We start from the raw sequence: 11334 nt of genomic DNA, 5'->3' as shown, positions 1-11334 counted from the left end.
CCCCAAAATTGCCTCTTTTAAAATCTATTTTGTTTCCAAGATAAAGTCTTTCAAAAAAGAGTTACATCTTTTTATATATTTACACCTCCTTATTTGTGCGTTTTGTTGTATGTATCTAAAATAAAATCTGATATGACCAACTAACACAAGCGTACCCAAAAGTCCATAAAGGCGCACCGGACACGACGTAATCTTTCCAAGGACCTTCTTAAAGCGGCGATCAGGGGAAAATTATTACTACGACTTAGAAAACAGAGAAAGAGCTGACAGTTATTTGAGTTTACACAGTCTCCGTGTGACTTAATTTATTATTAGGACCTCTGTTGTTGTGTTAAGCTATTCAAGTTCACTGTACGTTTAGTAAAAAAAATAATACTGCGACATCTAAAGCGGCTCAAGATTTTCTACTCGCTGGGTGGGCATTATCCCCATTCCCCAGCTAGTTAGCTGGCTAGCTCTGAATGCTAAGCTTGCTAGCTAGCTAACTACCGTGAACGGCGGCTGCTTGATCTTTAGAGAACAGCATTTTACACTGCATTTTGAACTGAGTAAGTAGAACTCCTCTATAAATGCAATAATTTGTTTCATGTCAAATAGCTTACTGTATTTAACATAATTGAAGATATTTTCGGTTGGCTATGATGGAGCGCTAGCTCCTGTAACAATCTACTACTTTCACTGCCAATTGCAATGGCTTGATTTAAAAAAAAAACTTGGAAAAGGTAATTCCGTCGTTTAATCTGGGGGGAAACGTTATTTTCAACGTGTAGCATCGTCTCAGAATTGGTGGACTTGAAAGCCATCAATGGAACAAGTCAATCATCAAGTCTGATTCAACGCCACTGGCCTCAGGCTGTTGTCAATTAACTAGCTAATTAGCTAGCAGCGCTAATTTATCTCTGACTTATCTTAGCACTTCTTTAATTTCAGTCCAATGTAAGATGCTCTGATGGCTGTTTTATTTCGATTCGGGAATTTTTTTTAATTTATTTTTTTTGTCAAGTCTACCCTGTTACCAGTGATAAAGTAACCATCAATTTATGTTGACGATGCAAGCAATTTAACACTAAACGGTTATTTAAGCAGTCTATGCACTATGTTCTCCAATGGAATACACATGATGGAGACCACCCTCCTTGAATAAATATTAAACTTCAACGTTTTTTTCCCCCAACAGAAACATTCATTTGTGGAAACTGTTTGCTCTGCATTTGAAATCAGTCATGGAGAACGATGCCTGTGTGGAACAGAAGAGTGGTGATAACCCTGCTGTGGACCAAGTTAAACAGCAGCCAGTATCAACGGCTCCTTACAGATACTCCAAGGTGAAGAGAAATGCTGTTGCATGATAATCACACAAGTATTGACATTATCTTAACTGAGTAAACCGTTTTGCTATGCAGGAGGAGCTTCTGGAAATAAAAGAATTGCCAGTCTCTAATGAAAGGCCAGAGTGTCTGTCTGTGAAGTATGACAGGTAAGAGGTGGTTTTCCTGAATCAAGCAACTGACGCTATTCAAATTAATTGTGACATGGAAACGAATGACTCAGGCTCCTTCTTTTAAGTAAAAAATATATTACATATGTTATTTCTGTCTACCAAAACATTTGCATGTTAATTATGTAAGTGGAAGTAAAATGTAATGGTTTGCAAAAATTAAACAGAAAAGAACTGGTACTAAATTTGAATGGCAAACAAAGGCCCCAATAAGATGCTTGCAACACATTTTAAAGGTTCGGAGTGGGTGGTATTGAAGAACCCAAATCCATCGGATTAGTTTCAGAATCGTTTCAAATCCATGCCAAGTTTGTAACGATCAAAAACCATGAATGAGGAAAAAAGGACTTTATTTGCAACTGAAATTACGTAACCTGAGTGTAAAGACTGAAAACAAGTCAAACAAATGCAATTTTTTTTCCTCCTCGTCCAAAGAGGTGTCAATGTACATGATTACCAAAATGCTTTTTTTTCTGTTCAGGACTTGAACTTGCATTTTTAAAATATGGTTTGTATACAGTATAGGATTTTCCCATTGTCAAGTCCATTTTCAAATGATATTGATGGGTCTGTTTAAAGATTTAATTGTGGTGGTGGATTTGGGAACTGTTCAAGTGCACATCCAGCCATGTCTGCTGATGAGTTGCTCAAACTTGTCTTCGCCTGAATATTTAAGTTAAATTGCATGAACTGTGGACAAGGAAACTTCAAATGTCAAGTCATCTTTTGCAAATTGGCCTTCTTGCTGTCATGTGTTCCTAAGCATTTAACATTTACCCTTTTTACAATGGAAATATATTACTGGAAAGTCATGTTTTTATGTAGATGCATTTTCTTTTTTGTTTTAATTGTCCAAACGAAGCCTGAAATAAGAGGTGCATCTCTTTTAAATTGTGTTTTGCTGGTGTCTCGATGCAGTGATGGTGTGTGGGACCCGGAGAAGTGGCATGCCTCACTGTATCCCACTTCAGAGCGCAGTTCTCCCGTGGATGGTTTTAAGAAAGACTTTGCAGATGACCGAGTTCCCTTGAAGAGAAGAATCCCTGGTAAACATGACAATTATCTTATTGGCAATAAACTGCTTGTTTTTGTGTTTGTTTGAATAGTTGAACATCTCTTTCCCATGATCTCTGCAGATCCTCGTGAACGGTTAAAGGAAGATGATCTCGATGTCATACTGAGCCCGCAGCGGCGCAGTTTTGGAGGTGGATGTCAAGGCAGTGCTGTGCTTGCGTCCCACAGTCGGCGCCCCGTCAGCCCCCTGGAAAACAAGGAGAATGAGAGTCTCCGTATGGGATCTGCACGCAGGATTGGCAGTGGCCGCATAATCGCTGCCCGAGCGTTTGAGCGAGAGGCTCGCGCTGAGAAGGAGAGGGAGCGTGAGAGAGACTTAAAGGATAAAAGATTTAGGGTTGGTGGTTTTCAGCTCACAATTTCTTTGTTCAGTTTGAGATGGCGTTTGCTTGCCGAAATTGCTGTGAGGTTCATGTAAAGGGACTCCCGTTTTTTCAAAATCAGATGTACAGAATAGAACATACAGTTTGGCTATTTCGGTGCCAGTATTGCTCATTATGTCATGTGTCATTTCTTTCAGAGAGATTTTGGTGACAAACGAGTGTTTAGCGAGAGGAGGAGGAACGACTCCTATGCCGAAGAAGAACCAGAGTGGTTCTCTGGAGGCCCCACCAGCCAGTCTGAGACAATTGAGCTCATTGGGTTTGATGACAAGATTCTGGAAGATGACAAGCGCAGGTCCAAGCGGTCAAGGAAACGAACAGAGTCTTTAAAAGAAGGCACGTCACATTCAATGTTGTAAACTGTTTTTTTTTATTATTCCTGTTTTGTATTCCTGTAGTCCTGCTGTCTTTGACTTTTCATGTATTTAATATACTTTTATTTTTCTCCATATCTTACAGTAGTGGAATGTAATGGTTGCCAAGCTGAGGAGCAACCTCGGGGTTCGCAAACATCTGCTGACCAGGAGGTTCCCCACCCTGAAGTTCTGCCCGAGCAGTCGACCAGCGACTTTGACTTCAACGAATTCTTCAACCTGGAGAAGACCATGCCAGGATTGGCTTCGGTAAGTGCTGGAGCGTGCCGGAGCATGGCGGGCGCCAACGCCACACGTTGCCGAGCCACAGTCACACCGAGTGTGACGCACTGCCGGTGCAGGCGAGAGCACCACTCGGCTTTGGCCTCTGTCTGTCGTGCTGCAGATGGCAGCGCCTCGTCTCGCTCATCTGACAGCGGATGCAGTGATTTGGGCGCCATGGTTTGATCTCACACAGCAGCTGCTGTTGAGTAAATTACGTGAGACTGTTCTGAATTTTGTCGTTTCATCTTGTCAATGCAGCCTCGTTCTTGTGTTGCGTTTCTCCTGAACAGGAGTGTTCAAGGCCTTCAAACATTCTCATATCTGTGGGGTGACTGATCCCTTCAGTATTTACATCATACAACCTTTTTTTTTCAGTTTGTTTCTTTTTCTTTTCATTTTTTAACTTCCTTGCTTTAAGGGAATTTCAACTTCTCAAATGTAAAAGTTTAACATGACCTGTTCCCTCTAAATATTAGATTGAGTCAATAACAAGCTAATCAGTATGTGGGAGAATGATGCATGACGGGAATGCCGATGGTTTTCGGTGATTAAATGAAGAAAAGCCAGTTGTCATGTCATTCAAAACGACAGTCCTCCATATTGATTAATGGAGATCATCCTAAAAGCAAGTCGCACATTAAGCCTTTGCGCTACAGAGTCTGTTTTGTTTTTCTAATGGTCGGGTATATCTGTGTGTTTGCCTTTCAGATGATAGAGGACGTTTTGGGAGAGGGCCCTGTATCTGCCAGTCGCTTCAGTCAGTGGTTCTCCAGTAACATGAGCCCCTCGGGCAGCCGGTCGAGCAGTTTGCGCTCCACCCCTCACGAGGAGTTAGAAAAGCTTGCAGGTGAATGGCTTCATTCCCAACACGGTTTCATATTGTTTTAGAAATGTCAGTGGGTCTCATTGTGTGGTTGCAACTTGGAGCGACAGTTTAAGATCCTGTAATTTAAACTTTGATTGCAACTTAATATGTTCAGATTTTTTTTGTTTTTGTTTTTTGTGCCCTCATTCTTTTTCTGGCATATTAACCTTTCATTGTTCCTATGAAGGACTCGAGCCATCCACGGCCCCCGGCCACGGCCCCGCCCCGTACTTTACTCCCATTCAGTCTGAGGGCAGAGAGAAAGTGGACATCTTGGAGCTGCTGCACAAGGCCAAAATAGACTTGAAACCTCTTCTTTCCACCCTGACCGTCAACAAAGCTCGACTGCGGGAAAGCAGTAAGTGCCTGTTAACAAAAAAAGTTAAACTCTTTGAGCCTGAATTCACTCTTGAATTTGCTGCTCTTTTTATGGCAGCAATGTCTGGCTTTCGAAAGCTTTTAAAATTTTGATTCAGAAAAGACACTTGATTGCAGCACCAGAACCCCTTCTGATTTAAAAACATGGCATTCGCATCATGCTGTGGACCACTCTGATGATTTTTTTATTTTTTATGTATTATTTTACTTTTCAAACTCTATTCTACGGAAGAGGATTAGGGCCACAAGAAGAGGGGGAAAAAAATTAAGAGATTTTTTTTTTCTAGTTTCCAGTGATGAAGTTAAAATTTCGAGAATAAAGGTGATTTAAAAAGTCAAAGTTTTGTGAATAAAATGGAAGTTATAACAGCTAAAACCATCAATGCAGCCACTGATGGCAAAGCTGTATGGCTTTAGTTTGTCGTCCATCCATACGCCAGAGCGCATGGAGTCCTTGGCTTCAGTGATGCCTGCGCCTCAGACGCTGGGCTTGTCTGCTCCGCACCTTCAGGGTCAGGTAACTTGATCAGCTGTCTTATTGTATCTTGTGATACAAAATAGCCTCGCTGTGTAACAGCCATATCCTTGCATCTGCCCATTTCCATCGATCTCATTCTGCATGAAGGCGGCAACCTCCTCCAAGTTTGTCTGTTCCTTTCTTCTGAACAGGCGTAAAGTTCGACAGTCTCTTTAAATGTCCTAGTACTTATTACCACACTGTCTGTGTGGTAGAAGAGCAAGGACTTCCTTGTTACCAAACCCAATTTCAAAGTTGTTCCTCAGATGACATGTTGTCAAGTGACGACGGCGTCTGCATTCTTTGGCCGGTAAAGACGTGATCGTGTCTGTCTGCTCCCCCCCCAGCAACCTGCGGAGCTGTGCGCTCGCTGGAGGAGGTGGAGGGAGAGATGAAGGGGATGAAGCTGGGCTCCGGCCCGCAGGTGCGCAAGCTGCCGTCTCCGCAGAAGGGCAACGGCACACCATTCATGGCGGAGCATTTGGAGGAGGCGCTGACAGGCGGTCCCAGCACCCGTCCGCACTTGCGTGACTCTGACATGTCGGCTTTTAACAAGCTGGTCAGCAGCATGAAGGCCAGTGGAACTCTGCCAAGTCACCCCAAAACCAACAAAAATAATGTAAGTATCTTGTTTTATGCAGACTGCAGTCCTACTCTGTATTGCCAACATTATCAGTTTGTTAACATTTTGTCAGAGGTCATGAGTGACATGAATTTTGTGTTGGATCTTTCTGTTTGTACCAAGAGGAGCATAATGTTGTCTGATGACAGAATAATGGTCACTTATCACTCTAATTTGTCATACAGTATCTTGCATGAAGGACACTAATCCATTGCAGTGTTGTCGTTCCCACAAGGTCTTGATTTGCTTGCCGTCATTATTCTGACTGCTTATGGTTTAATCTTCTTTATCCGGCGTTCCTGCTGAGACATGCTTTCCATTTCTTGTTTTTTTTTTTAAATAAACTGTATTCTGCCTGTCTTTGTTTGTTTTTTTTCTTCAGCAACCATCAGACCCAGCTGTGTTGTCAATGTCTGAAGCTCAGGCGCCGACACAGCAGCAGAAAAACATCTTTCAGGTAAAAGGGTTTCATACTCTTGACCTTTGGAAGATCTGTAAAGCAATGCCAGCAATTTATCATTGATAAATGGCCTACTGTATTGATTTTTGCTTGTTTTTTTTTATATTTTTTTTTTTTTCAATAATATCAGGACAAAAGCTTTATCAGCAGGATTTAAGAGTCTAGGGGATTAATTTAACATGACCTTTCAAAATCAAGTGCTTAACTATCAGTGGCACAGTGACATTGTTGCCGGTATTATGTATTCCCGTTGTTTTTTTAATAGCTTAATGCATTATGCAACAGACTGCTTACGTTCTTATCATTTCCAGCCTCTTCACTTGGCCGGTTTCACAAGTCAGCAGCGCCGTTTACTGCTGCACTTCAAAATGAATTGGAAGCTGAATTTTGCTCCGTGTGCTTGTCCTGCAGGAGCTCCTGGGAGGCCCTGCTCGCAGTGCTTCCCCTGGACTGCTCGGCAATCTGTTGGGCAGCTCCGAGGGTCCACGAGCCTCTGGGCCTCTGCATGGCCTCCTGCACAAAGGCCCGTCACCGCCACTCTTTCCACAGCGAGCACCCTCGTCGGACTACTTCAACAGTCATTTGCAACCTTCAGCAGGTAATCTTGTGAAATTGCGTGCATCAGTATTTATATTTGTACTGAGATGGTTCAGATTAGTTAAACCTGTGCGTTTTAATGGCCTTTATGAAACGATTAGAAGTGGTTTGTCATTGCTTGGCAGCAAAATTCTCTTCTTGCCTGCCTGTGTGATTCACGTGAGGAAATCTGTTGGGAATCCCCAAGTATATTCACATTACATCTGCAGCAAAACACTTGTATGTCAGTTCCTGGTACGTTTCTGCTAAGAACCCTGTTGAGACCCGGTTTCCAAATGAGGAAAAGAAACTGATGTGATGTAGCTTCAGTGGACTCTGCAATGTCACGACATCCTCACACACTCTAAAGCTTTTCAGTGATGTGAAACACAGGTAGTGATGTTGGAAAAATTAACTAAATGAGCACTAAAGTTAAAATAAAGCCTGTTAAGGTGGCGATCGCTGGTGCTGGAATGCCACCACTCGGGTCGCTCTGACTTCTGTGTCTGACCTGGCTGCAACTCGCACTTGTTTTCTTCTCTCCTGTGACAAGGTTTTGCTGTTGGTCCTCAGTCCATTATGCCCGACCAGTTTTCAGACGTTCACCGCTCCATTAGTCCCGCTTCTGCTGCACAGCAACAGGTGACCTTGTTTTGTCCAGCTACAAATCAACAAGGCCTGCATGTCTGAAGTGGGTGTGAACTTTACATGCTAGCAGTTGGAAATGCATTACTAGGCCTGCAAACATTCTCCTTTTTGAAAACAAAACAATTCAAATTGCTCTTTCAACTTGTAGTTGAAAAGATGGAAACACTCGTTTATAGATGCGAAGGTGCCTCAATATTTTCTTCAGGTCTGTGCTTTTGTTTTTCCAGATGAGGGCGCTATCGATGCCAGCAACTCGGGCAGACCTGGAGGCATTGGCCCTACAACAGGAGCTTGCCCTGCATGCCCATCAATCATTCCAGTCTGGTTACAAACAACAACAAGATAAAGCTTTTCGAAATAGGTAAGGTTTGTTTGTGATTGAGTGAGCAAAAGCCGTTTGTTTTTGTGAAAGTGAAGCCATTCTGGACGTAAAAAGGAACCAAGTGCTACTGCACAACTGCTGGTGTGGAAAGAAAGCTCGATCTATGTTCAGTCTGCATCACAGGACATGAATTGAACTGTTAACCTTGATCAACCTGCAGCTTTGGGTGGAATAGACACAGAGAGATGGGTTGTTCAGTAGAGGTGGCTATTGGTTCACAGTGTCCATCACACATCAAAACAATGGCAGGAGCATCAAGGATGAGATGCTTTCTCAAGCAGTTTTTATAAATCTGGAAACTTGGAAACCATTTTTTCCCTCAATACGAATGACTTTCTTTTTTTTTTTTTTTAATGCTTGTGATCATCAGACTGCAGCGTACTAACCGCTCCCCTGGACCTGGCGCTCAGCCTGCTGGACGAAACTCCCCAGGAAACCCAGTCACCAGCATGGTGAATATATTTTCCTGCCGCGAGTTGACCAAAGTCCTATTTTTAAATTGTTAACTTTTGGTTTTGTTTTTCTTTAAAACCTCAGCTGTCCCCATCTTTCACCCCCACCTCCGTGATCCGCAAGATGTACGCAACAAAAGAGAAAAGTAGAGATGAGCCAACGAGTCGTCCAGACTCGAAGGAAGAGGCTTCAGCGCAATCTCACGATGGTCAGAGAAAATAGAAATCACAACTTCTTCACTTGAACATGAATATTGGCGTACATTTTGTGAAATGTGGTTTAATTGCAGAGGGCAACTCGACTCTGTTAATGGACCTGATGGATGGTAACGCCGCCCAGCCTGGGGGAGTAAAATCCGGCGTGCAAACCAAAGAGCAGGAGCGCCTCAGGCCTGGGTCCGCTGGACACCAGCCACCCGCCATGCCACCTTCAGGAGCCTCCTCATCATTTCCTCGTCCGGTCTACCCCGTGCCGCTGCTGTCTCACGTACCGGTCGTGCGGCCCTCTCCCCAGCTGCACCCCAACGTGGTTCAGAGAATGCTGGCGCAGGGTATTCCACCTCAGCAGCTCGGACCCGCTCTCGTGCAAGCAGGTCAGCGTCGGCCTTTGCTCCTCTGAGAAATGTTCATTTCTGTTTAAAAAGAATAGTTAAAAAAAAGTTCAGTGTGTCTTCTGAGGTCGTAACGGATGTCTGTGATTGTACACGACAGGCGTGTTTCCGTCACACATCGACCTTGCACAACTTCAAGGTCTGCCTCCTGCCTTGCTCGGCCAGCCACTGTACCCGCTCAGCGCAACAGGACACCCACTTCTACCTCCCAGAGCCAACACCCAGATGCAGTTGGCAGTAATGCAGCAGCAGCTTCAGCAACAAAGACCAGGCAAGGACAAATGATTCATGATATTATGAGAAGGTTCTCTTAGAGGTAGAGCCTCTGTGTTTGCATGCCTGTTTAAGGGTGCAAAATACAAAGTCATCTTTGTTTTTGGTTTCTATCCTGTGGGCAAGATAGAGTTTGGTAGATTAAGCAATTTAGTATGGTTACCTGAAACTGCACTTTCCAATTCCATTCAGCAATTTAAAAAAAAAAAAATCTCTGAAAATTCTTTGGTTAAAATATTTTTTGGTGTATGTTTTTTGACATTGCAGTGCATCCAAACCCAGGCAATCCATCTCAGAGCCAAGGCCCCCACCGGACTAATGGTTCCCAGAGGCACAGGGGCAGTCCTCCTCTCGGCCTCTCCAAGTGGTTTGGATCAGATGTGCTGGAGCAGCCACTCCCCTCCATGCCCTCCAAGGTCATAAGTGTGGATGAGTTGGAGTTCCGGCCATAGAAAAATGAACACTGTTAAATAGATAGTTTTTCTTTTTTTTCCTTTTTGCCCACCTCCACTTTCTTCTACTATAATAATGTGAACGTTAATTTAAAAGGCAACGGACAGGCCTGGAAAGTGTCATGCTTTGTCATCGCAGCTTTTCAAGGAGCTGGTCAGTGGAAATGGAAGACGGAGCAATGGCCAATAGTCTAGCTGACTTAGTGGATTTTTTTTGTTTTTGTATTTGGCTCTGCACAGTAAATAATGTATAGGCCCAATTGTACAGAACATGGGAAAGACTCTTATTCTCCCTGTATATAGCTTTTTTTGTTTTTGTTTTTCTTGGTATGGAGGTAACGGGAGACATCTTGGAGTTGCAACTGAAAACTGCCATAGATGAACTCACTGAAGGCTGGTAGCATTCCTTTGTCTCAACATATTTTGCTCCCCCTCCAAGTCTTGACAGAGGGCTGCGACAAGTGAGAGGTTGAATATGAGTGACGTAGAAAGTCAACCACTCCTTGTGGCTTTGACAGTGGCCCTTGTCCGTCGAGGGTGCTGGCTGGAGCAAGATGACTTCGGGGATGAAGCAAATGCTGGTTGTGCCTTTTTCTTTTCCCCTTTTTCTTTTTTTCCTCTCTCCCTCCCCCTTTTAAACTGTATCCTCCCACCCAACCTGTCACTAGAGGGGGCTGCACCGCTCACGTTGTCAACTTCAAAGGTGGTTGGGATTAAGTTTTGTGCTGTGAAATAAAAAAAAAAAAAAGCACAAAAAATAATAAATAAAATGTTCAGTGAAACACGATAAAGGTTTTGAATGGTGTTGCATCATTGTCGATCCACACTTCATCTCTAACTTTTAACTATTTATATTTTATAGCTATGGGGTAAAAGATTTCTTATCCCTATACGTTATCCAAAGTTATGAATATATACATTCAAACATGCATATCGCTGGTAAATGCACCAACACATGATAGCTGCCAAGATTAGACATTTGTGAAGTAGAATTCTGATTACATTTCAAAAGGTCCAAAGGATTTAAAACTTTTTTTTTGGGGGGGGGGAGAAATAATGTATGTATTGGCTATTATCTAGCGCCTGGACAGTGAAGCCTTGACTGTTGAGCTGAAATTTCACCAGTGTGTGTACTGTACATTTCATTGGGAACCATGCAAAACCCCTGACGCAGGAAAGGGAGCAGGTATGTTTTGCCTGCGTCATAAAACAGACTTTAGGATTAAAATGAATGTGCTGCACATCCCCTTAAGGTGATCAGAGTGGTTAACAATTTACACCATTATCATAGAAAGGGGTTTATCACTTACAGGTATACGAAACCTGAGATCCATTAGATTTACATGTAATGTCAGAGTTGAACCGAGTTAAAAATTTATGTACACACTTACACAGGCTTCAAAAACACTTTTGCAATAATGAACAATTCAATAGTGCATCTTCATGAGACATAACAAAGACAAAATGATGCACAATATGCTACTTCAGTCATCTCTCATGTTCAT

General features: G+C 42.9%; 1 protein-coding gene across 1 annotated transcript; it reads left to right on the top strand.

Moving 5' to 3' along the window:
- Positions 1 to 201: 201 nt before the first annotated feature.
- Positions 202 to 10620, top strand: eif4enif1 (eukaryotic translation initiation factor 4E nuclear import factor 1). The gene is made up of 19 exons (XM_076037405.1): positions 202 to 548; positions 1178 to 1325; positions 1404 to 1477; positions 2417 to 2544; positions 2635 to 2909; positions 3093 to 3291; positions 3415 to 3578; positions 4302 to 4440; positions 4646 to 4816; positions 5701 to 5972; positions 6358 to 6432; positions 6847 to 7033; positions 7565 to 7653; positions 7887 to 8020; positions 8412 to 8493; positions 8579 to 8702; positions 8784 to 9086; positions 9205 to 9375; positions 9645 to 10620. Exons 2-19 carry the CDS (start codon positions 1224 to 1226, stop codon positions 9827 to 9829), a joined length of 2874 nt encoding a protein of 957 aa, XP_075893520.1. The 5' UTR covers positions 202 to 548; positions 1178 to 1223; the 3' UTR covers positions 9830 to 10620.
- The last annotated feature ends 714 nt before the right edge of the window (positions 10621 to 11334 follow it).

Source organism: Nelusetta ayraudi, unplaced genomic scaffold (assembly GCF_046127955.1).
Source record: "Nelusetta ayraudi isolate G7.1 ecotype Tasmania unplaced genomic scaffold, CSIRO-AGI_Nayr_v1 ptg000050l, whole genome shotgun sequence".
In the NCBI taxonomy this organism is placed as follows: Eukaryota; Metazoa; Chordata; class Actinopteri; order Tetraodontiformes; family Monacanthidae; genus Nelusetta; species Nelusetta ayraudi.
Note: the sequence above shows the minus strand (reverse complement) of the source record. Positions and strands in the feature narration are given on the sequence as shown.

Bases quoted from the DNA above. Each gene is read 5' to 3' on its own strand.
- eif4enif1 (XM_076037405.1), top strand. From the start codon at position 1,224: ATGGAGAACGATGCCTGTGTGGAACAGAAGAGTGGTGATAACCCTGCT. The intron at 2,545-2,634 runs GTAAACATGACA...TGATCTCTGCAG, and splicing joins CTTGAAGAGAAGAATCCCTG to ATCCTCGTGAACGGTTAAAG. The intron at 9,376-9,644 runs GCAAGGACAAAT...TTGACATTGCAG, and splicing joins GCTTCAGCAACAAAGACCAG to TGCATCCAAACCCAGGCAAT.